This window comes from Myotis yumanensis, unplaced genomic scaffold, assembly GCF_028538775.1.
Source record: "Myotis yumanensis isolate MYYU_CA2020_CCGP unplaced genomic scaffold, mMyoYum1.0.hap1 SCAF_3, whole genome shotgun sequence".
NCBI classification, from domain to species: Eukaryota; Metazoa; Chordata; class Mammalia; order Chiroptera; family Vespertilionidae; genus Myotis; species Myotis yumanensis.
In genome coordinates, this window is record NW_027223754.1 from 146,565,314 (window position 1) to 146,591,944 (window position 26,631).

The 26,631-nt window shown below is 41.9% G+C and overlaps 1 protein-coding gene across 2 annotated transcripts in view; it reads left to right on the forward strand.

The window, feature by feature from the left end:
- The window catches only part of PTPRB (protein tyrosine phosphatase receptor type B), a 99,321-nt gene that overhangs the window by 54,030 nt on the left and 18,660 nt on the right, over window positions 1-26,631 (forward strand). For both annotated transcript variants that reach the window (XM_070409731.1, XM_070409732.1), the window contains 10 exons: window positions 7-270; window positions 1,702-1,965; window positions 3,671-3,940; window positions 6,231-6,494; window positions 7,972-8,235; window positions 9,459-9,740; window positions 13,044-13,322; window positions 13,758-13,907; window positions 15,970-16,213; window positions 23,710-23,816. In XM_070409731.1, the coding sequence (XP_070265832.1) occupies window positions 7-270; window positions 1,702-1,965; window positions 3,671-3,940; window positions 6,231-6,494; window positions 7,972-8,235; window positions 9,459-9,740; window positions 13,044-13,322; window positions 13,758-13,907; window positions 15,970-16,213; window positions 23,710-23,816 (2,388 nt within the window). The remainder of the gene's footprint in view (window positions 1-6; window positions 271-1,701; window positions 1,966-3,670; window positions 3,941-6,230; window positions 6,495-7,971; window positions 8,236-9,458; window positions 9,741-13,043; window positions 13,323-13,757; window positions 13,908-15,969; window positions 16,214-23,709; window positions 23,817-26,631) is intronic.

Here is a 26,631-nt window from a genome sequence, read left to right on the forward strand (position 1 = left end):
CCATAGTCCCAGAGCCTGTTAAGGATCTAACATTGCGGAATAGGAGCACTGAAGACCTTCTCGTGACTTGGTCACGAGCTGATGGGGATGTCGACCAGTATGAGATTCAGCTGCTCTTCAATGACATGAAATTACTTCCTTCTTTTCACCTTGGAAATACTGCAACCGAGTATCGCTTCACCTCCCTAATACCCGGGCGCCGGTATAAAATTCTCGTGTTGACGATCAGTGGAGATGTACATCAGTCAGCCTTCATCGAGGGCTTCACTGGTAATTGGAAATATGGATCTTGAACCTGACCAGTTATAGCAGTATACAGTTGGCCCTTGAACAACATAGGTTTGAACTACGTGGATCCATTTATATGCAGATTTTTTCAATAAATATGTTGGAAATTTTTTTATTTTCTTACTACAATGAAGCAGTGATATCTGTTATTCTAGGCTACCATAAAACCATCATATTTCTGCTTCTTCATTATCAGTGAATGAATCATTACACCTGTAAATAATATTATTTTTTTCACATTATTTTCTCATTTCTGATGTTTATTCTTAGTAGTATGTATAACATTTACAGTGTATTGTGTCACGTAAGACAGTATTGATGTAGGTACTGACAAATAGACAATTCATCTTGTAAACAGATGGCATAAACTTATGGTATCAATACATACAGTAAGTACTATAAATGTATTTTATTTTCCTTACAACTTTCTTAATATTTTTCTCTAGCTTACTTTATTATAATAATATAGTATATAATACATATGACATACAAAATATGAGCTAATCAACTGTTTATGTTATTGGTAAGACTTCCAATGAATAATAGGCTACTAGCAGTTAAGTTTTGGGGAAATGAAAAGTTATATGCACACTTTCAGCTGCATAAGAAAGGGAGAGTGTCTGCCCCTAACCCAGCAGTGGGCAAACTACGGCCTGCGGGCCGGATCCGGCCCATTTGAAATGAATAAAACTAAAAAAAAAAAAAAAAAAAGACCGTACCCTTTTATGTAATGATGTTTACTTTGAATTTATATTAGTTCACACAAACACTCCATCCGTGCTTTTGTTCCGGCCCTCCGGTCCAGTTTAAGAACCCATTGTGGCCCTCGAGTCAAAAAGTTTGCCCACCCCTGCCCTAACCCCTACCTTGTTCAAGGGTCAACTGTACTGGTAAGTGTAAATATCTGTTGCTTGGGTATCACTTCTTTGGAACTTTATTAGTAGTGTTGCTATAATAGTTAATGTTTATTAACAGTTTTCCATAAACCAGACCCAGAGCAAAACACTTTACACATACATTCTGTTTAATCCTCACAACCTTATGGGATGGTTGCTATTATTATCATTACCATTTTTCTGATGAAGAAACAAACTTACAGAGGTTAAGCAATTTGCCTGTAGTCCCACAGCCGGTGAATGAGAAAACCAAGACTTGGACCAAGGCAGTCTAGCTAGCCCCTTGCTCTATTACTGGCACCGTTCACTTCTCCTCACTGGTTGAGATGCCACTCTAAACTTCCCTATTAACTTCAGTTCAGGCAGAAGAGTCAGAGAAAGTTGATAAATTGATACCAGTTTTTTCTATGTGTATCCTTTCAGTAGATGCCAGAACATAAGAAGCACAAAAACTTTGGTTGGAATTCCTACAGTTCATTCTCTAAGTGATGACTCTTAAATTTATTTTCTTTTTCAGTTCCTAGCACTGTTAAAAATATCCATGTCTCTCCCAACGGGGCGACAGATAGCCTGACAGTGAACTGGACTCCTGGTGAGGGCGATGTTGATTCCTACACAGTGTCCGCATTTAGGCAGAACCAAAAGGTTGAATCTCAGACTATCCCCAAGCACATCTCAGAGCACACATTCCACAGACTGGAGGCTGGGGAGCAGTACCAGATTGTGGTTGCCTCGGTCAGCGGGTCCCTGAGGAACCAGATAGATGCGCTCGGCCGGACAGGTAAGCATCCACCTGGAGAAGGGCCAAATTGGTCTCCATAATGGGACAATGGATGTGCTTCGTTACTCACAAATCAAAAATACCCAAATTTAAAACCACCGAAATTTGTACAATTCAATATGGTTTTAAGAGCGCTTCTCATATTTCTTTGCAGTTTTCTTTCTTAATGGAGATTTTCAAAACAAATGAAAGGTAATTAGGAACCAAATCATTTGAATAAATTTTTTAACTTGTTAAAGGCTTTAAAATTTTAACAAGCAGACTTCTATAATTATACACTTTTCAAAATATTATCACTTTCTCAAAATTCTTTTTTAAGAAAAAAAATGTTCCTATGCCATCTACTTCACTTGTGATAGCTAAAGAACAAGTAATAAATCAACGAATAATGTATATGTTTACTTATATTACTATCACTATTAATATATTACTTTCAAAACAAAAATCATCTGCAAGCACCTGCTACATGCCAGACATCTATACTAATGAAAGGGTAATATGCTAATTAGTGTGGATGTCTTCCGGGCATCCATCCAGACAAAGACACAGCAGCTGCGAGGCCCAGGGCTCAGGCAGCCAAGGGCTCACAGTAGCCATGGGCTCACGGAAGCCGTGGGCTCAGGCAGCTGTGGGCTCAGGCAACCATGAGCCCCAGCGAAGTCATCCTGATGAAGCAGAAACCTTGGCACATTGGGGACCCTTACACTGTTTAGTATGCTAGAATAAAGAATGTGAGCCATGTGGCCAAGGAAGTAGACAAATCAAATTGTAAAGAGCCTTGTATGCCTTATGAAGGTGTTTAGAATTATGGAGAGCCATTGAAGTGTCATCAGCATGGATGTACTATGAGAATATGCCTGATACACATGTAGTTTGAAACTGAGAGGTAAGGAATCAAAGGGACTGGTCAAGTAACTTGTAATAATGTATGAGAGAGATGGTATTGTCTTAGGGTAGTGGTAACAGACAAGGTGAGAAGTAGAGAGATCCAAGAGAAATAAGATTTAGGAGACAGAAATTATAAGATTAATGATTAATTATATGTAGAAGGGTAAGAGTTTCTGACTTAGATCAAGAGATAGAATCAAAGGACAGTAAGGAAATTATGGGAGGGAGATGAGGAGTCCAATTTGGGCATCTTGAGAGTTGGACATTTGTGAAACATCTAGAGAGAGATGTCATTTGCAAAAATAGAAGACAGGTCTGAAATATGAGCCTAGGACAAAAAATATTATTAACAAATAACACTATTTTGCCTTTCACGTCAAGAGCCGTAGTACAAACACTATTATATACTATTGCTTAAGTCAAGGCTTGAAGCTTTGACTTGAGTTATTTGGGAATAAAAGTCCAAACAAGCAACTACATATTCCAAACCATATTCATTGAATGTAAATTTGTTCAGCATTCTTGTACTCTCTAGAAAAATACATATACATCATTCTGAATACTTATCAGTGTCACTTCTATGAATTATTCTACTTGTTTGACTTCAAGAACCTGTCTAAATTCAGAGAAAAAAATGAAAAATCAAAGCAATCCTACAGATAATTCAGGACAAGAAATATTTTCTTCTAAGGGCACATGGAAAGTGTCAATGCAATCATGAGACATCACCTTCCATCTGCAGTTGCTTTAGGAGACATTTTCTCAACTGGTTACTTTATCTTAAATGATGAAACCTGCTTCTTTTCTTCCTTTGCAGTCCCAGCATCTGTCCAGGGAATAATTGCAGACAATGTATACAGCAGTCATTCCTTAATAGTAAGTTGGCAAAAAGCCGTTGGCATGGCAGAAAGATATGATATCCTACTTCTAAATGAAAATGGGATTCTTCTGAGTAACACATCAAAACCAGCCACCACGAAGCAGCACAAATTTGAAGACCTGACACCAGGAAAGAAATACAAGATACAGATCCTCACTGTCAGTGGAGGCCTCTTTAGCAAGGAAGCCCAGACGGAAGGCCGAACAGGTAATTCACACAGCCTGCTGTTTTGTGTGAGATATCTCCTTGTCTGCTATTCCTTGGGAACAGTAGCCTCAGAGGGATGAAGCAACATGGGGAGATCGCATATATTTCTTGACACTGTAAGAATGGAGACATGATTGTCCATGTCCAAGTCAGCTGGCCTGTGGACACAACTTTCAGCCCGCCATACTCCAATTTAGATTTTTCATGAAAACTGTCTCTATTAGTTCCCTATGGCTGCTAGGGTAAATTACCACAAATTTAGCATCTTAAAACAACATCAACTTACTATATTATAGCTCTGGAGGTCGGAATCTGAAGATGGGTCTTATGGGGCTGAAATCAAGGTGTTAGCAGGGTTGTGTTTCTTCTATAGACTTTAGGGGGGAATCTATTCCTGCCCTTATCTCTTCTAGAGGTCACTCAGGTTCCTTGGCTCCTGGCTCCCTTCCAGCAGTGGTAATACCCCAACCTCTGTTCCTGTCACCAGATCTCCTTCTTTACTCTTCTGCCTCCCTCTTCCATATTTGACTCTTGGGATTACATTGGTCACTACCCAGATAACCCAGGATAAGCTCTCCATCTCAAGAACCTTAATTTAATCACATTCACAAAGTCCCTTTGGCCTGTCGGAGGAAAAAGAGGTCAGTATAGCTGGAGAAGAGTGAGTGAGAACACAGTGAGGCATGTAGTCAGAAAGGTAATTGGGGTCAAGAAACGATCACAGTTGTAGAAATCCTAAGGGTCAAAAGCTAAACTAATGCAAGGAGGCTGATGAAGAACAGTAGATATGGTCAAGAAATATTTCTACATGAGGTAAGATAGTACTTGGTGGCTAAGTGGATTGCAGATGGAGGAACAGGAGATTCTGGAGTTCCTACCTGGCAAGTTTGGTAGCATATAGGCCATGAATTTAGATGAGAGAAGCAGAAAGAGGGAGTTTCAAGGAGGAATATACAGGATTCCGTTTTGGACTGAGTTTGAGATGTCTGAATGACTTTCATAGGGAGGTGATTATTGGTAATTGAAAATATGGGTCCCAGCTCAGAAAAGTGAAAGATAGAGATTTGGATAAAAATCTTAATTAAATCCATATCTTAGTCTGTTCAAGCTGCTATAACAAAAATACCATAATCTGAGTGGCTTAAACAACAAATACTTCTTTCTCACAGTTCTGGAGGCTGGAAGTCTGAGATCAAGACACCAGTAGATTGGGTATCTGGTGAGGGCTCCCTTTCTGGTTTATAGATGGCACTTCTCATTGTGTCCTCACATGATGAAAAGAGGAGAGAGCTCTCTGGGGCCTCTTTTTAGGGCACTAATTCTGTTCATGTGGGCATCACCCTCATGACCTCATCATCTCCCAATGGCTCTACCTCTTAATACCATCACCTTGGGGGTTAGGTTTCAACATACAACTTTGGGGGAACACAAACATTCAGACCATAGTAATTCATAAAGTGAATGAGAATGATTGCTTAGCTATTGTTATAAGATATGAAGGGGACAGAGGATAGAACCATGGACAGCACCAACTTTTAAGTGCCTGACATAGGAGAAGAAGAAAGCAAAAGAGCCTGAGAAGGTGTTTTCAGTGGAAGGGAAAGAACTCAAGAGAGACCAAGACAAATGTCCTGGTCTGTTTCCACCTGCATCTGAAGACTTCTGTGGAATCAGGAAGCATCTGCACCAACAGTGTCAAAGCTGGTGACTTCTGTTGGCATTTGATTGCTTTCACCAACAGGTAGCACTAAATGAGATTGCAAAATCCTAACGTAAACTTTTTAAAAAATTAGTTTGGACTTTCCTCTTGCTTCTCTTTCCTCTTGCTTCTCTTGCCTTTCCCTTTCTTTCCCACCAGTCTTTCCTCTCCACAATCCTTCCCTCTCATGGTCATTTCCTAGCTCTCAGACGGCATTCAGAGACAGTTTTTGTTTTGTTTTGTTTTGTTTTTATCTCTGATATAGATCTTAAAATTAGAAAGACATTTAGTCACACAGGTCAGATTAACATTTATTATATACCCCCTCCCCCAAAAAATATATTTGAAGATACTTTCCCATTACTGATTTTCCTTGTTCTTTTGTGGTTTTGTTTTTAAAATGAACAGTTTCAGCATCAATAATTAGATGTATGTATTTACTTTAATGTCTCCATGAAGTCACTATTTGTTAAAGGCAGGAACCATGTGTTTTGAACTATTGCTTGAGTGAACCCATCCAGGTGCCACGCTAGGCTGTGTCAGGGACATGCCAAAACTCAATCTCACTCTCTTGCTCCTTGACTTTTCCAGTGCCAGCAGCTGTCACCAACCTGAGGATCACAGAGAACTCCACCAGACACCTGTCCTTCACCTGGACCACCTCCGAGGGAGAGCTCAACTGGTACAACATCTTTCTGTACAACCCAGATCGAACTCTTCAGGACAGAGCTCAAGTTGACCCACAAGTCCAGAGCTTTTCTTTCCAGAACTTACTGCAAGGTCGAATGTACAAAATGGTGATAGTAACTCACAGTGGGGAGCTGTCTAATGAGTCTTTCATATTCGGAAGAACAGGTAAGACCAGGATCCACGCACTAAGGAATAGCAGGGAATTTATCACAATAGTAGCTATTCTACCCAGGATATAACTTTATATGAAATTTGTGACCTTCAGACTTTCTGTCCCTAAGTCAGACCTTTGATGATAGTTTTTGCATTGCCTTCTGCTCGGTTGCCTCCACTTATTTACCTCATAGGTTGATGAAAAAATGAATCTCGTTCCTCTACTTCCAAGAGGGTTATTTATAATCCAAGCTGTGCCCTTAATCTTTCTACAAGACATAGATGGAGTAGAGGGCAGGTCCCGAGAAGGACAACTACAAATGGGACCAATAAACAAAGACTGCTGGGAATCAAAACCATAGCACTGGATGAAGTGAACAACAAGAGTTCCAGGACAAATGAGAGGGAGAAACATCTCTCTGGGCTGCAAATAGGAATCTGGACCTTCTCTTGTTCCATAATTTGAGCCTATTCTCTCATTTTTCTATTCAAAATCATTTTTCATTTGACATTAGTTTTTGTTGTTGTGTCCAAAGCACTGGGCTCAAGTCTGGAACATGACAGTGAACAAGAGAGATGACACCCTTGACCTCATTGATCTCTACATTAGTGGATGGAGAGGGGAAGGGAAAAGCAGATTTTAAAGGGAGATGATTTTGGAACACCTGAAATTCTATGAAGGGGATAAACAGTATGACATTGTGACAGAGAACTACTTGGCAGGACAAGAAACTAGACAGAGCAGGCATTTCAGCTGAAACCTGAGGGCAGCCATGTGAAGAGCACATTCCAGGCGCCCAACAGAAGTCCTACGTTTGTCTTTTGAAGGGAATGAAACGGAGCAGCAGATAAGCCTAAACCGTGAATAGACTTGCCTATGTGTTACCATTTCCAGAGCAGTTTATGCTCTGCACGTTAATGCTTCCAGTTCCTCTAACTAGAGACAACAGTCTTCATTCTTCAAAGGATGATGATGCTCATCCTTGGTACAGGTGCCAGCATAACCAATTTATATAAAGGTAGAAGCAACTGTTAATAAAGATATTGGTGAGAAAGAGCATGAGAGTACTGAGAACCTAAAAGCTGGGGAGGAAGTAGAGACTCAGAGAGGGACGTTATGGTACGGCAGCCACAGTGACATGGGCCTGACTGCAAGGGCTGGGACCTTCTGTGAACACTTTTAGGGCCTTTTATGAGTTCAGGTATAAGCTGCTTGACGAGTTTTAATTAATCATTTCTGAAGATTTCATTTTATATGTCCATTAGGGTTCATGTGGCAAGCATACAAAAGTCACCACCTGTTGTGTTTTGTTCTATTTAAATTTGTACCACATTCTCCTAAACTTGAGTGAGCTGAGATGGAGGCAAGGTCTGACTCTACAGTAGGAGCTATTTACCCATATGCCCAATGCAGCTCATATTTTCACCTGTGGGCCAAAATGCCTTTGTTTCTGTTTTGTTTTTGGTAAGGGCTTTCCCTCTGTTTCAGTCCCAGCCTCTGTGAGTAACCTCAAGGGATCCAATCGGAACATGACAGACAGTCTCTGGTTCAGCTGGAGTCCAGCCCCTGGGGACTTCGACTTCTATGAGCTGATTCTCTATAATCCCAATGGCACGAAGAAGGAAAACTGGAAAGAAAAGGACCTGACGGAGTGGCGTTTTCATGGCCTTATTCCTGGAAGGAAGTACACCCTGTGTGTGGTAACTCACAGTGGAGAGCTCAGCAACAAGGTCACAGGGCAGAGCAGAACAGGTAAGAAGCCCAGTTGCCAATGGCCAAGTATTGGTGGGAAGTAGCTTCCAAAGACGTGTTTTGTTTTGTTTTGTTTTGTTGTTTTGTTGTTGCTGCTGCTTTTAAATATATTTTTATTTAAAAATAAGGGAGACAGAGAGAGAGAGAGAAACATTGATGAGATCCATCGGCTGCCTCCTGCACACCCCCTACTGGGGATGGAGCCTGCAGCCTGGGCATGTGCCCTGACTGGGAATCAAACCAGTGACCTCTTGGTACATAGGATGAAGCTCAACCCACTAAGCTATACCAGCCAGGGCCAAAGACATGTTTTAATTATGGTTTTAATAAGAAGAAACATAAGCAATAAGGATGTGCCATGTGCTAACTCCTGAACTTGGGGGGGTGCAGGGGGAGCACAATGGTACAGTGGATAAAGGAAACAGTTTGGTTAAAATGATCTAGATCAGGGATGGGCAAACTTTTTGACTCGAGGGCCACAATGGGTTCTTAAACTGGACCGGAGGGCCGGAACAAAAGCATGGATGGAGTGTTTGTGTGAACTAATATAAATTCAAAGTAAGCATCATTACATAAAAGGGTACAGTCTTTTTTTTTTTTTTTTTTTTTTTTTAGTTTTATTCATTTCAAACGGGCCGGATCCAGCCCACGGCCCGTAGTTTGCCCACGGCTGATCTAGGTCCTTAGCTTAACTCTGCCACTGACTTAAGTGAAACTGGGCAGGTCACTGAGCATCTCTAAGCCTCAATTTTTCTTGTCTGTAAAATGGGGATAATCACATACATCATCATTGTGTGGCTATGAGCAGTGCTTCCTAAATTTTTTTTTTAATTTCTTAGGCACACATAGACAACATTAATATACCTGTGTGCTGATCTGGGGTCAATGGACAGAGCCATCTGAAATTGGACATAATCTTGGACTTTAGTCCTCACAACTCAAAATATGATAGTATTAATACCTTTGCACACTTGTAACCCATTCAGGGCACACCCATTCAGGGCAGCACTCTGGTAAGGAAGCTCTGGTTATGAAAATGAAAGAAAATGTACATAAAACACTTGAGGACAGTGTCTTCCACATAGTAAAGCTCCTATTATTATATTATATTATTTCCTCCTACAAAGTACATTTAAGTATGTCTGACGTCACTCAGCTATCTTATTGGCATATGTTCTGGCATAGAAGTGATTACATAATTTTTCATGCTCTTCCAAATACAGCTCCAAGTCCTCCTAGTCTTATGTCATTTGCTGATGTTGCAAACACATCCTTGGCCATCACCTGGAAGGGGCCACCAGACTGGACAGACTATGACGACTTTGAGGTGCAGTGGCTACCCAGAGACGCAATCACGGTCTTCAACCCCTACAGCAACAGAAAATCAGAGGGACGCATCGTGTATGGTCTTCGTCCAGGGAGATCTTATCAGTTCAGTGTCAAGACTGTCAGCGGAGACTCCTGGAAAACCTACAGCAGACCAGTTTCTGGATCTGTGAGGACAAGTATGACATGTTTTCTTACTCTCGGTTCTCAAATGGAATGAGGAGGAAGTATGTGTTACAACATGTAATTCCAACCGGGCTTGGTTTAAATCCACATTTTTACTTGGAATTGGTTAGATTGAATTCAGGCAGAATTATCTATAGATTTGTTCACTTATTCATATACTAGCAACAATGAACAATAAAGAAAAATCTCAGAGAGCTTACAATCGAGTGGGAGGTACCATCTTTAAAAGCAATTTCATTTGGGTGTGATGAAGGAAGCATTTGGCACTGTAGAAACCCAGGTAGTGGCACTGACCCAATGCAAGGGAGCTTCCAGGAAGAAGAAACATCCAAATCAAAACCTAAGGAAAGAGTAAGATCCACCACGTGGAGACGGGGAAAGAAGTGGAGAATATTCCAGGTAGAGAGACTAAAATATTCCAAGACCAGGAAGGAGAGAGGAATGGAAAGGAGTTTCGTTGGCAAGAGCATAAAAGGTGCAATTAGGAGAATCAGGTCATCAAATGTCTTGTGAGCCATTGTAACGACTTTGAACTTTATCCTCAATCAATCAGAGCCACTGAAGAATTTTTGGCCAAGATGTCATAATCAGATTTGTACCTTAGAAAGCCACTCTGGGTACAGTGTAAAGAATAGGTTAAAAGGGGCAAACTAGAAGCAGAGGGATCGGTTAGGACATATTGTTATAAAACCTGAAGAGAAAAATATTTTAACAGTGAAATATGTATCAGTTTCTTCTCAAAGGCATTTTGGGATCAATGAACTAACCTGAAAGAAACAAAGGTGTTTCAGAATAGGAACCTCAATTCAAGTATTTATTTTTCAATAATACCTAGTAAATGTAGCTTCTCAGATCGGATCGTGGTTATTGAGAAAATACCTAGCTGGAAATTAGAAATTTATGCAAGTAGTTGTTTTGTTTATTCAACAAACATGAGTGCTATAACAATTATCATTTGTGCTCCATATTGTATCCAAAGACCAGATTCACGAGAAATGTGTGAAGAAAAACTAACAGGTTTTGCTTATAGCAAGCTCGGGTGGGTTTTCAGTGGTTTGCTGTGGCTGTGTGATTGAATCACAGGTGCGCAGTTAAGAGCTCAGTAGAGGCTGGGTCCGATCACATCTGGAGTATTGTGTTCCATCCCGGATGCTAGAGCTTAAGAGTGGCATTTACCAACTGGGGCATGCCCACAAGGAGAGCAACCAGCATGCAGAGGGATCTGGCGCTGAATTTTATGAGGAATGGCTGATGGAACTTTGAGGATTTCATTAGTTAGGGTTGGGTTTGGCTATGGGCAACAGAAACCCCAAAATAAGAGGATTAAGCAAAATAGAAGCTTATCATCATTCTCCTATAAATCACTCCAGTAGCCAGTTACTCACAAATAAGCTCCAGCCATGATGAATAACTGGTCGTTTAGGGTCAACCACCTTCCCACGCCTTCCAGCCCCACCCTCAGCACCTGGGTGCATGGTTTCTCTGTCTAAAATGCCCTTCCCGATATCTGGGCGAGTTGTCATCTTTGCCAGAGGCCTTTGCCATCTCCTGCCCACCACTAGCGCCAGCAGCAAAAAGGTGTCTGTCACCACACAGCATCTTCTTTTCCCATTTCTTCTGGAACAGTCTCCTTTCTACCTTGTATTGTGGCTATTTTGGAGTCCTCTCCCTTCCTAGAGGTTAAGGCTAATATCGTATGCACCTCTCTACTGTTCATAGACCCTAGAAGAGCACCTTGCACATAGTAGGCACTCATTTCTTAGTGAATGGGAGCGGGACCTGAGTCTTGGAAGGCAGATGGGATTTACAGGTGAAAAGGAGGAGAGAGAAGGAACTGAGGGAAGAGGTGGAAGCCAGTTTCCATATTATCCTTTGTGAGAATAATAAGAGTTATGGTTAGGCAGGATGTCTTTAGGTCTCCGCTCTGATTTGGTTTGAAAGGAGTTCCAAAGTTTAACAAGCAGTTAATGTTTGAAAAGACACAGTTATTGCTTGTCTCAAATGCCAGTTCTTTTGTGAGCCTTTTGATGGGTTGATGTCATTGATTATTGCCATCTGGGGACTGTTATTATATTGTGTGCTATGGTCAATAGGACAATGGGACAGGCTTTTAACTTTTAATCTTTATGAAGGCTTTAACTCCTGGAATGAAATAAGGTGGTCTAGACCTAGGTTTCAAGTTCTATTCCAGAGCCTGAGGCTCCTTGGAAATGTCTGGGGGATGCAAGGGAGGTCATAGAGAGAGCACCCCAGTGAAGCACCCCTGAGCCCAATGCACACTTCAAACACAGACCAGAACTCTTCTGATTCTACAGACCAGGGAACTGAGAACTACTCTTTTAAATGGCCCCACTGCTAAAATTACAATTTGAAAATTACTTATCTAAATCATACAATTTCAGTTTATAGATATATAAAGAATTAGAAATGGTAGGCATGCAACTGATTGGGGCAGCCTACAGAGTTTCTTATTAACCTCGACAGTCACTTAAGGGCTTTTCTTCCCAACTGAATCTTTTACTCATTGTTTTGTCGTTCACAATAAGTAAGACCAGCTTCTCTTCACTGCGTCCCTACTGGGTCAGGCACTCTGTCTGGCAGAAGAAACCGAATGACCGTAGCATAGGGGCCTGGGACAGAATGGTCTCCGTGCAGAACACAAGCAGTTTCGGTTCCATTGCATGTGAGCAGAGAAGGGCAAGCAGAAAATGGAAGAGGGGACAGAAGCCAGAGCCCAAAGGGTAACAGGCCAGCAATGCCATTTCTTAATTTCCTCATTTATTGAGCAATTTCTATACCAGCCACTATTCTAGGAGGCTGTGCATGTTTCAGCTCATTGAATCATCACAGTAATCATGTTATCTTAACTTCCCCACTTTACAGAGGGGCTCAGATGCATTAAGTAACTTGCCCAAGAGCGCACAGCTGGCAAATAGAATTTGAATTCAGGCAGGCCGAACTGCACTTCTGACCTCTCCTTGACTCTGCCTGACCCTCTATCTGACTTCTGCCACTTGATTTCACTGCCCATGTGCACATTTGTGTTTCCAGTCACATTGGCATCTGGTGATTTTTTTTAAAGGAACGGCACTTTAACTTTTAATGTTTCTCAAAATAGGGTGTGGCAGGCAGACATTCCCTGGGAGGTCTATGAGAATATTTTTTTCCTTGAAAAACAATCCAAATTAAGTCGGGGAATTATTTGTTTAGATCTCTGAGCTAGTTGGACCCAAAGAAGCTAAAAAAAACGTGTCTCACAGAGTTATGAAAAGTGTCCCTTCCTCTCTCTCCTTTAGAGCCAGACAAAATCCAAAACCTGCATTGCCGGCCTCAGAACTCCACGGCCATTGCCTGCTCTTGGATCCCTCCTGATTCTGACTTTGACGGGTATAGCATTGAATGCCGGAAAATGGACACTCAAGAAGTTGAGTTTTCCAGAAAGCTGGAGAAGGAAAAATCTCTGCTCAGTATTATGATGCTCGTGCCCCATAAGAGGTACCTGGTGTCCATCAAGGTGCAGTCAGCCGGCGTGACCAGTGAGGTGGTGGAAGACAGCACCATCACAATGATAGACCGTGAGTGTCCCCGGAGGTGTGCGCAGCCCTCTGTCCTGTTCGTCCTTGCTGTTCACTTGCATACAATTCACTTCCACATTAGCGTGTCTTGTCACTTCGAGGACCTAAAAGGCCTGGGAAATGGAAGCATTTCTCTGTGTAAGGTACCCTGCAGCAAACAAGCTAAAAGATCCGAAGGTCCCTAAATGAGTTAGCATTTACTGATACAGTTAGAGTGCTCATGGAGCTGCTACTTTCATTATGTTTAATGTGCCTCTGGCACATCACTTCAGGCCTGCTCCCATTGGGAGAGGAGGGGTTTTCTTGATTACATACAGGCACACAAGTGCGTGCGGCGCACATACAGAGAGGGGGGGGCGGGGATGTATCAACACCTCACATATTGTTTCTATGTAGCAGCAGAGTTGTGACCCTTCTTGCTTCTTCCTTCCTCAGGCCCTCCTCCTCCACCTCCGCATATCCGTGTGAATAAAAAGGATGTGCTAATTAGCAAATCTTCCATCAACTTTACTTTCAACTGCAGCTGGTTCAGCGACACCAATGGAGCTGTGAAGTACTTCACGGTGGTAGTGAGAGAGGCTGATGGTAAGCGAATTCCCTCAACTCCAAGGTGCAGCATTGCTTTCTCAGAAGCCACTATGGGGATGCAGGGAGATGTAACAAAAAAAACTGCTCAAAGGCTCTTTCAACAATAAAGCCTATTATCTGCTGGGTGTAATTATTCAATGGGTGAATGATAATAATAGCAACCACAACTGTAATAATGGTAACCATCAGTTGCTGAGCCCATACTATGTGTCAGGCACTGTTGGAAGTGCATTGCATGTGCAGACTCATTCAATCTTCTTCACTACTCATTCGGTCCTGTTCACTGCTCTTTTGGTCTGCCATTAAGCAGCAATATGCTATAACTGTCTTCCCCCGTCTCTGTCTCAAATACCCCCACCAATCACATGTCCCAAACCACCCACCAATTCACAAAAATACTCAAAAGTTTGAGGGAGGAAAAAGATGATCATAAAAAGCATTCCTCCTTTCTCTACTGCATTTTCTTCAATGTATGTTTTATTCTCTAGTTCTTTCATCCTTAAATTATTCTGTGTCTACTTAATTCCTGTGGACTAGGCAAATACTAGGTAATAGTTGAAACAACATTCCATACAACCACCGAGTATGATCTTCAGAGATTACTATATACATCAGCATTTGTCAAAATACAGGGGTATTGTACATGGGTGTACACATGCCTGTAAGTGTATTTGCCATTGAGGACTTGTGTGTTATTTCTCCAAAACAGATGTTTGTTTCTGGAATGACATTGATATATTTCACATGTTTTATGTTTTTCAAAATTCTTTAAGGTCTGCACATGAGTTTCTTAAGCATCTTTGACCATTGTAACCCATTTGTGGGCGATGGGAAACTTTAAATCTGACAAATGTTGGAGCTAAGTAGTATTTTAGATAGCTAACCGTCCGTGCGCTTTTACATCTTCTTTAATTGTATTAAATCTGGGTATGCATAATTAATTAAATAATTTCAAGGGTCAGTGGTGCATCCCAGATTTCTTTACACCTCATAACTGGAGATAAATTGAACTGTGCAGCGACTTTAGATTTAAGTGGGCTGCAGTGAAGGTGATGTTTTACTACGTGAATATAAGGCAGTGAAGAAGTCAGACCCCAGAAAGCAGCCTTGTGTTCTTCAGCAGGTGGGTTTCAGTTACTGATGCCCATGGAGAGCGGCGGTGCTCCCCTGGTGATCTAAGATAACAATCCTGCTCGTATAAGTGGCATTTATTGCGTATGCACGCATCTAAAGGCCACATTCCTTTTCAACTACTGCCAACAAGATAATATTTCCAAGATCCACTCATTTTGAGCAAATTTTATGAAACAAGAGTCCAGGATGCAATGAACCCCTACCATACCACTTCTTGAAATTCATTGTAAATAGTATGCGATCTCCATAATATTTATCTTCCTAATTATGCTTTCCTCCAGCCAACATCAAAACTGGTTTGCAGAGCCAAAACACACAGCAGGCTGGGTGGACAGGGGAAGAGTTCTGGGAAGTGATCGGCATGAGGGGCCAAAATTGAGCCAGGATTAAACTGTACTCAAGATAACAGTCCTGTACCCTGAGCAGTTATCAGCAGGGCGTGGCGCCTGGAACGAGCTGGTGGGGCGACTGCTCTGGCCTTGGATTTGATTTCTCTTATCTTTTTCCTATTTCCCAGGTCATAGGGATTTCCTTATTAGCTTAGCTACAATGATTATTGGCAAGCTTATTGAGTGGGTTGACTCTCACAATGGGGAGTGTTTAACTTTCTGGAGTTGTGGGCATGTTATCATTTGGTTTAATGAGATATCCTCTCACCCACACATTTTATTTGCAAGAAAAATGATGGCATATATATATATATATATATATATATATATATATATATATCTTTGTTTATACACTATCATTCATTTTAGAAAAAAAATGAATTAAAATTATTTTCATTGGGAGAATTTCACAGCATCCTTCGAGATCACAAATGCTGGGAATGGCCAGAGAGGGTGAGGAGTCAGCCTTCGAATCCTCAGTAGAAACCACTGAGGCCACAAGAAAGTCAGTTTTCACTGTGGGTTTTGTCCTCCAGGCAGTGATGAGCTGAAGCCGGAACAGCAGCACCCTCTGCCCTCCTACCTGGAGTACAGGCACAACGCCTCCATTCGCGTGTATCAGACCAATTATTTTGCCAGCAAATGTGCCGAAAGTCCTGACAGCAACTCCAAGAGTTTTAACATTAAGCTCGGAGCAGAGATGGAGAGCCTGGGTGGAAAATGTGATCCCAATCAGCTAAAATTCTGTGACGGACCGCTGAAGCCGCGCACTGCCTACAGGTTAGATGTATTGCCGTCCTCTTGCTGGGAGGGATATGCTACATTACTAGGCGCTCGGCTGTCTGGGCCGCTGATGCACACAAGCTCCTGCAGATTAATCACCTACGTTACAAGAATGCTCTATGTTTTACTGGGTAATTTATAAAAGTTGTGTTTCTGCCTCCATTCCCAGGGAATGTGTAAAAAGGACCTTGAGCGTTGCACAAAAGCTCTAATTCATTATGTGAAGAATTGAAGGTTCTTAACAGATTGTTCTTTCTCCTAAAACTTCCTTAGTACAAGCCAAATCAATTCTCAGGTTAACAATTGTGACCATGTCCAAATAGAAAGATAGAGTGTAGGGAGACGCAAGGAGTATGAGCTTTTAGCTTCCACTTTTAATGAGGACTCAGATTACACCGATTCATTTACCCTCTAAGGCATAAAAAGATGAAAGTGCTCTCTGGTCCAGACAGAACTCTTGAAGGTGGAGGCCCCTGAATGATTGGGAACATCCCTTCCTTACCCTAAGAAGGCAGATTAAAGGGGCGGCTACTTGGACCCAGGAAGCACTACTGCAGCCAGCAGCCCCTCCCAGCTGCAGGAACTGGCAGAAGTGCACAGCATCCCAAGAGAACCTATAGATACAGGCATCCAAGATTGGCACTTCTGCAAGGGATGTACCTTCTCTGTTGTGTGTTCCCAGAGCTGATACTAACCAATAGGGCCGCCAATCAGGTTCTCCATGGGCAGTGTCTATTCTTGTTGGTCAGTGCCCTGGTATGTTGACTCATATTTTGAGTATCGCCCCTGAGTCAGCTTCAAAAGGAGACAGTGACCTGACATCACACCTGAGAGCACTCTTTTTTTTTTAAATCCTCACCTGAGGATATTTTTTCCATTGCTTTTCAGAGAGAGTGGGGCGGGGGCGAGGGGGTGGGAGAGAGATACATAGACCGGTTGCCTCCCACACTTGCCCTGACTGGGGGGATGGGAGCGAACCCACACCTCGGGGATGTGCCCTTGACCAGGAATCAAACCTGAGACCCTCTGGTGTGCAGGCTGATGCTCCAGCCACTAAGCAACATCAGCCAGGGCCTGAGAGCCCTCTTAGCTCCTTCCTCACATCAACTTAGGAAGGCCAGTGGTTTTCTTCCTAAAACAGAGCACTCACTTTGGGCAGGAACTCTGTGGAGTTACCTCTGCCCACGACTCACCACAAAGATGATATTGCCACCCTAGCCGAGATTTGCACATCCAGAGCAAACTTACTAGTGATGTTTACTTCAGGAAGAGACCATTATAAGTTTATCTGAAGGAGGTGAGATCTCAGACAGAGCAAAGGAGAAATATGAGAGATCAGAACGCTGGCATCCTTCAGGTCCTATCACAGTGATGGCGAACCTTTTGAGCTCGGCGTGTCAGCATTTTGAAAAACCCTAACTTACTCTGGTGCCGTGTCACATATAGAAATTTTTTGATATTTGCAACCATAATAAAACAAAGATTTATATTTTTGATATTTATTTTATATATTTAAATACCATTTAACAAAGAAAAATCAACCAAAAATATGAGTTCGCGTGTCACCTCTGACACGCGTGTCATAGGTTTGCCATCACTGTCCTATAAGAATCAAGAGTGTCTGAGCTCCTTAGACACTTGGGCTCAAGAACACAGCAAAAGCCTCCCAGGGGCCATTTTCTCTTTGTGAAGAGGAAAGGTGAGGCTGTTTTTGTTTGTTTGCTTGTTTGCTTTTTGAGAGAGGAGAGAAAATGACTCATCACAACATTTCAGAGAGAGAACAAGAAGCTATAGACAGTTTGCATCTAGACCAGAGCTTGCCAGGCTCCGGGCACATTCCTTCCTGCCCATAGCAGCTGCCACAGGGCTGCCATTTTTTGGTCATTAGCCTTATAAACAGTATTTCAGTTCTTTAACCCTCATGTTTTCATCGCAGAACATTGCAGAGTTGTCCTGGGGAACAGATCAAACCTAGTCACGTGCCTTCTAGATTAAGGTCTTCCAGTGATCCCCGTTCACACCACAGCCTTCCAGAGCAGGGCACACAAAGTCCTCGCCTTCTCTCCTCCCACCTTCCTCATCAATGTTGCCTCCCACCATTTTCCCAAGTATACCCTACCCTTTTCTACTCCTCACTCCTCAGAGTTCTCTTGAACATGACATGGCTCTCTTTGACCTGAGGCTTTGCACATTCTTTTCGCTCTATCTAGGATGCTGCCAATCCCTTCTTTGGCGGCTGAATTCCTTCAGACAGTTCAAAAGCCAGCTCAACCTTCAGCCAGCCCCACGCCCCCCTTGTCAATGCACTGCTGGGCAGTTGTACTCTCAGCTCCATTTCCAAGGTACCCAGTCCTGACATTCTTCTAATCAACCCTCCGGTTACCAGTGACTTTTAATCCTTTGTTTAATCACCTACCCTCTTTACTACTTTGAGAGAGCTCACTGTCTAATGGAGGAGACAGATGTGATGTTGGTGATGAAACAATAAGACAAGTCCCAGGCACAAAAAAAGCATTTATTAAATGTTTAGGAGTCAAGATATACTCCTAAAAAGTTACACATTCCTCATCTAGTGTAATCAACTCATGCTGTAGATATTTGTTTGCTAGGACATAACTCTCCTCTATTTCTCCAATGTGCACGTGGTTCAGTCCTGTGGGAAGCATGCCACAGTAGTGCTTGATGAGAGGAAGCCTAGCCTTTCAGAATACATGGGAGAACCCTATGCTCAGTGGTCTCCTGCGAGGGGCGGCTGAGCCCTAGCCCCCAGGAGTCAGCGTTCTGCCTTCTCAAGATGAGAGTCACCACGGTGACCTTCAATGCTGTCAGGCACCTTTTTCCCAAAAAGAATAGGTGGACAGGAAGAGACATGGAAAAAGAAACATTATGATTGAAAAGAAATTGGAAAACACTCGGTTTAGCTGACACACAAGCTTATTATGTCAGTACATGTAATGTGTTCCCATTCATTTGGGTTCCTATTATTCAGTTGTATAATTAGCACGGTTCCATGTGGGAAGAGAAAGGGCAGAGCATGATGGGTGAGAGGTAGTTTGGAGGTTAGGAAAGTGCTGATCTAGTTTTGTTTCTATTCTAAATAGAATAGCAATGTGACCACAATTGGGTAGTCAGCTTCTCTTGACCTCATTTTTCTCAAATGAAGGAAACTAAACCACATGATCTCTAACTTTGTGCTGTGGAATTTTCTGATTCTGGACACAGTTAAACTTGAAATAATTACTATCAGATATCTATTCATTAAAATAATCTTACTCATATTATTAAATTGATCATGCTGATAATACATTCACTACAGGGTGCCTCCTCTCTGAAAGTCACTGGGCTGGGTGTGGTAGGGAAAATATGGAAATAGGGACAGGAATTAAGGTGGAGGGAACAGAGTGAGTCAAAGTGCAGAAACAAAAACACAGATTGTTTAGAGAAGAGCAAGTAGTCCAGGTTCAAGCAGGGCTGGGAGCATGAGTTAGAAGGAGGGGACAGAGGGTCAGAACAATGTTTCCTGGCCTGTTACTACTGCAGCATTATTACAGGATGTGCCCAGATACTTTGGGGTTCAACAAATCTAGCCTTTTTAAAAAGGAAAAAATGAATCCTCCATTCATTTTCATAGGGTTTAAATTAACACTAGAAAAGGTTTTTCTAAAGCAACCAAGCTTTATACTTTATTTGTTTACTAGAGGCCTGGTGCACGAAACTCGTGCACTGTAAGGGGCGGGGGGGGGGGGTGTCCCTCAGACCTGGCCTGTGCCCTCTCACAGTCCGGGAGCCCTCAGGGGATGTCCAACCGACATGGAGGTGCTCCCCCTGTGGTAGTGCACTGACCACTAGGGGGAAGCTCCTGTGTTGAGCGGGATTGGGCTAAAACCAGCTCTCTGACATCCCCCAAGGGGTCCCGGATTGCGAGAGGGCACAGGCCAGGCCAAGGGACCCCACCGGTGCACAATGGGGGATGGAGAGGGATGCAGGAGCTTGGCCAGCTGGGGAGGGACCATGGGAAGACTCTAGGGTGTGTCCGGCCTGTCTAGCTCAATCCCGATCGGCCAGACCCCAGCAGCAAGCTAACCTACTGGTTGGAGCATCTGCCCCCTGGTGGTCAGTGCACATCATAATGAGCAGTTGAGCAGCCTTAGAATATCATTAGCATATTATGCTTTGATTGGTTTAATGGATGACTGGATGACCAGACACTTAGTGTATTAGGTTTTTATTGTATAGGATTTATTTTACATTTAAATTTTTTATTGTTTAAAGCATTATGTAAGTCTTTTTTCCCCCATTGACCTCTCCCCAGCTGCCCCCATCCCCCAGCACATGCCCTCACCACCCACCCACCCCCCATGTCTGTGTCCATGGGTTACACTCATATGCATGCATACAAGTCCTTTGGTTGATCTCTTACCCCCTCACCCCCTGCCTTCCCTCATAGGATGGACAGTCTGTTTGATGCTTCTATGACTCTGGTTCTATTTTTGTTCATTAGTTTATGTTGTTCGTTATATTCCACAAATGAGTGAGATCATGTGATATTTATCTTTCTCTGACTGGCTTATTTTGCTTAGCATAACGCTCTCCAGTTCCATCCATGCTGTTACAAATGGTAAGAATTCCTTCTTTTTTTACAGCAGCGTAGTATTCCGTTGTGTAGATGTACCGAGGTTTTCTAATAAACTTATCTGCTAATGGGCACTTAGGCTGTTTCCAAATCTTAGCTATGGTAAATTTGTGCTGCTATGAACATAGGGGTGCATATATCTTTTCTGATTGATGTTTCTGTTTCTTAAGCCTGATACTTTATCAGTAAACCCAAAGTCTGAGAATCTCAAGATAGAAAGAACTCAAGAGCTGGACCAGGCCAATCTTTAACTTAGTGCAGCAGACCTGTCCCATAGCTTTCCTGGGAGCTGGTTTTCCTCCAGCCTCTGCTGAGAGCCCTTCAATAACGTAAAGCCCTTCACTACCTATGTGGCTCCTACTCTACATGCTGGAGTGTGACTTCATGACTACAGCTCTGTGACTCCAGCCTACTGAGCTCAGTCCTGTCTTTAAGGAGGAAAATAAGGATGTCTGTTTCCTCTTCTACTTGCAGTCTTCCTTAAATATGAAGTCAGTTATCATGTTCCTCTAAGCCTTCTCTGTATCATCCTGGTCAATCACCCCAATGATTTCTATGGTTTCTAAATTATGACCCCCAAAATTGAGTATGACTGGACCTGACTCACCCAGAGAACATGAGATTTAGGTTCTGTGGTAGGTACAGTAGGCCTTTCATCCAGGCTGGGTTTCTAATTCAGTGTTTTAGGAGCTGCACCTTGCTTGCTTATTGAATTTAGGGCCAGTTGATCTCCAGGCACCATCCCACATGGGCACATGGGCAGCTACCTCAGCAGCTCTCCAGCCCAGGTGACTGGAATAACTCCAAATGCCAGCTGGAGAGCTCTAAATGAGTCTCACTGTCATTCTAACCCCAATATTGCCAAGCAAAGCTCATCCTCTTTCCCTAGTCTAGCTCCCATTTCTATCAGTGAGGCCGTTTTTCTTCCCAATGACCTGAGCTAAAATCTTAGAACAGTTTTTTTTTTTAATAATCTTCACCTGAGGATATTTTTCCATTGATTTTTCAGAGAGAGTGGGAGGGAGAGAGGAGGTGGAGAGAGAGAGAGAGAAACATGGATGTGAGAGACACACATCAACTGGTTGTCTTCTGCACACACCCTCCCTGGGGCCAGGGATCTAACCTGCAACCCAGGTATGTACCCTTTATCAGGAATCAAACTGGTGACCCTTTGGTGTATGGACCAACACTCTAACCACTTAGCAACACCAGCTAGGCCTAGAACCATCTTGATTTCCCCCTTCTCCTCTTCAGACTAGGTCTTGTCTGGCACCTCCTCTCAGTGCCTTTCAGTCTTCTTTCTGTTCTCATTGCCACTGCCCGAGACCAAGGCCTCATGTCCTTGGCCTGGACTATCACACTAGTCTCTATATGGGCCACTCTTCTCCCAGGTGGTCCTTTGCTGCCTCTTCCACTTGATTTCATACTGTTCCCCCAGTTGGAATCCTGTGCTCCAGGCCACCCCATCTCCTTATGCCCAAACATAGTTTCCTCCAAATTGCAGTATTCCTCATTTGGAGTTTAATATGTGCTTTCTTCTTTTACTATTTGCCTTATTTCTTTATATTGTTTTTATAGTTTTCAAGAGTAGTGAGCATGTATCTCTTTGTAACTTCAGCAATTAGATATAAAGAAGGCATCAAGTATATTTTATGACAATGACATTAAAATATTTTTAGATAAAAGGCTCTTTAGAAAATAACTAGTGCCAAAAAGATGGGAAGATACATAATTGTATTTGTAATGTAATGTTCAGTGTAAAATGTTATTTGTATATGTAGTTATTTTAGTAAAATATCAACAATTACAGGAAAACTGATAATATTGACATTTGACTCATGGGACTGCTCTAACAGGCACCCAGAATTACTGCCCCCGCAAATGAACTCTGTACTTCCCGAACCCCTCAACATTCTCCACGGACTTCCTTGATGTTAGTAAATGGCACCTCCGTTCCCCCAGTTGCTCCTCAGCCAGATCATATGGAGTCATCCTTGCCTCCACCCTTTCTTACTGCACGTCCACCAGCAAATCGTTCAGCTCTTTCTTTGAAATAACCAACACTTCTCACTATAAATATGACTGTGTTTGGGTCCAAGCCAGCATCTCCCACCTGGGCTTGAGCAATTCCCTGCTGGCTAGTGTGTCCTCTTTTACTGCTGCTCCTAGGCTGCAGCAGCCAGAGTGATCCTGATAGCACCCCCTAGTGGCTTCCTAGGTCTCTCAGAACAAAAGCCAAAATCCTCACCAGACCTTCTGGGTCTTCCATGGTCCTATCTAACTCTCTGCCCTCATCTATTTCTCCGTCATTCATATATTGTGCTCAGCCACGCTGGCCTCCTTGCACCCGGGCATGTTCCTGCCTCAGAGCCTTGCACCTGTCTGAAATGCAGCCACGGTTCCCTTCTTTCCTTTCCTCAGATTTCTGTGCACATATCCTTTTATCAGAGAGACATTCATTGACCATGATGAATAAAGCAGTCCCATTGCTTTCCATCTCCCTTACTCTGCTGCTGTCTTTTTAATGGCTCATGTCACTATTTGGCATATTATATTTGTATATGTATATGTATTATCTGATATCTTCCATGAAAATGTAACCTCTGGGATGGTAGGGACTTTTACTTTCTTCCTTGCAGTATCTCCAGCCCCTGGAACATAATATCTGACACAGAATAGGGGCTCCATAAATATTTGATGGATGAATGAATGAACCCAAGTCTATCTGATTCCATGACTCACATCCTACCCTACATACATATTGACAGGTCCACACCCTGTTTCTCCTTGAACACATTCTTTAGTCAGCCCTACTGTGGTCAGCCACTAATTTGTATCTAAATAAATGTTTCTTTTTCAGAATCAGTATTCGGGCTTTTACACAGCTGTTTGATGAGGACCTAAAGGAATTCACAAAGCCACTCTATTCAGACACGTTTTTCTCTTTGCCTATCACCACCGAGTCAGGTAAGGCTAACCTTTCCGTTCCCACATATTCTCCCAACCACCGTCACCCACAGGGACCTCTCGTGGGGAGGTCTACAACTTGGCTGATGGTGGGGGGAACATTTATTTTCACTTGGAAGTTAATCTGTATGTGATTGTGGATTGATGCGGGTTCAAGGAATTCACAACTTCTGTAGGAGAACGGATCCAAGGAGAATTAATCTAGAAAAGGTAGAAGTACCAGATTTTTTAAAGAGGTACCAGATCTTTATTGAAGATACATTTTTTAATAAATTTATTTAAATAAAGAGCTTGCACAGGTCAAAATATAAGTAGATACAAAAGGCTTTCGAATGCATACATGCATATACATAGAAATATATTTTAAAAACTAGAAGAAAAAATAGCAACGTATTAACAAGGAATATCTCAAAGTAGTGGGATTATAGGCAGCTTTTTCCCTTTGGCTTGTTATATATTGTTTTCACACCATAAAAAATGTTAACAGGCTTTACATAAATTTATGAAAGAGACTTCTCATGTATGTTAGAGGGAAAGCCTGAGTAATAGTGGTAGCTAGTGTTTACGGGGTTGCCTACTCTGTGGAGGTAGGTTTAAGCATTGTGCATAGAATGACTTACCCAAGCCTAACTTCAGCCTTCTGAGGTGGATACTGTTATCACCCCCATTTTAAAGGTGAGGACTGAGGCACCAAGAGTTAAAGGAACTCAGATTTCTGGGCTTATCAAGGACACTTTCACTGACCATACTGAATAAAGCCTAATAGAGCTGGGGAAGATAGTAGAGCTGGTGTTCTGGCCCTTTCTGCCTGCATCCTTAACCTGTACACCACACTGCCTTGGAATATTTCAGTAAGGCTGAGAATAGCATCATTGTTCAGCAGGTTTTTCCTCGTTATCATGATCTGCCCCAGTCTTTCCCTGAAGCCCATGTTCCATGGTCCTTGGTCTCAGGAAGTTCTTCTTTACAGCTAAAACAGTCTGCCATGCTGCAGGACAAAAATGACTCAGCCTCACAAACACCCCCATCTATTTATGCCAAGTATAGGCACAATCTTTCACTTTTCAAGCCAAAAAGAGATCAGAACACAATTAAGACATGTTTACTTATAATTTAATGTTAAGTAAAGGCTTTGTAAACACAAGTCTTTCCTCTTTGAAATATTGTTATACAGTAAAAATTATATAGACTTCAGTAAAGGAAGATAGTAAGTATATATTTTTAAAAAAGAATATTAACCACCTTAAACGAAAGATGATTGTGTTGATTTGATGAGTCTTGAAATGCAACATTAAATAAAAAATTCAAGGGCACAAAATGAAACTTCAAAAATGGGCTAATTCCTAGACTTAAATGTAAGGGCTGAGACAATAAAATTTTTAAAAGAAAACAAAGGAGTACATTTTTGTGACCTTGAGTTAGAAGATGGTTTCTTAGGTATGACACCAAAAGCACAAGCAATAAAAGAACAAATAGATAAATGGGACTTAATCAAAATTAAAAACTCTTGTACTTCAAAGGAGACCATGAAGAAAGTGAAACCACAGAATAGGAGAGACTATTTACCAATCTTATATCTGATAAGGTGCTAGTATCCAGAATATGTAAAGAACTCTTAACTTACAACTCAATAATAAAAAGACAAATAACAAAAGATATGAATAGACATCTCTCCAAAAAAGGTAACAAATATCCAATACACACATGAAAAGATGCTCAACATCAGAAGTCATTAGGGAAATGTAAATTAAAGCCACTGTAAGAAACCACTTCACACCCAGTAGAATGACTATAATCCAGAAGACAGTAACGAGTGTTAGCAAGGATATGGAGAAATTGGAACCTCATGCATTGCTTGTGAGAGTGAATAATGGTGTAGCTGCTTTGGAAAACAGTTTTCCAGTTACTCAAAATGTGAACCAAGCAATTCCACTCCTGAGTATATACCCAAGAGGAATGAAAACATATGTCCACACAAAACCCTGTAAACACATATTCATAGCAGCTTTATTCATAATAACCCAAATATCCATTAATGGATGATTGAATAACAAAATGTGAGATATCCAGCCCTAACCAGTTTGGCTCAGTGGATAGAGCGTCGGCCTGCGGACTGAAGGGTCCCAGGTTCGATTCCGGCCAAGGGCATGTACCTTGGTTGCGGGCACATCCCCAGTGGGGAGTGTGCAGGAGGCAGCTGATCGATGTTTCTCTCTCATCATGTTTCTAACTCTCTGTCCCTCTCCCTTCCTCTCTGTAAAATATCAATAAAATATATTTTTTAAAAATGTGAGATATCCATAGAATGAAATATTATTGAGCCATAAAAAAGGAATGAAATATTGATCAATGCTACAATATTACTGAGCCTTGAAAACATTATGCTAATGAAAGAAGCCAATTACAGAAGAATACATATTTATGATTCAGTTTATGTAAAATGTCCAGAATAGGTGAATCTATGAAGACAAAAAGATTAGTGGTTGCCAGGGCTAGGAAGAGGAGAGAATAGAGAATGACAGCTAAGAGCATGGGGTTTCTTGACTGGGGGGGAGAGAGATGATGGAAATGTTACAGAATTATATGTGGTGCTATTTGCAGAACTTTGTGTCTATACTAAAAATCATTGAATTATGCAATTTAAATTGGTGAATTGTATGATACATTAATTATATTTCAATAAAACTATTTAAAAAATGGGTTACTCTTACCTGCTCTTAAACTCCCAGTGGCAGTATTATACCAGAAAATAAAAATGAAATTTTGTTAAAATAACTCACAGCCATGAACTGGATTGGCTAAAGTCCCAGATGCT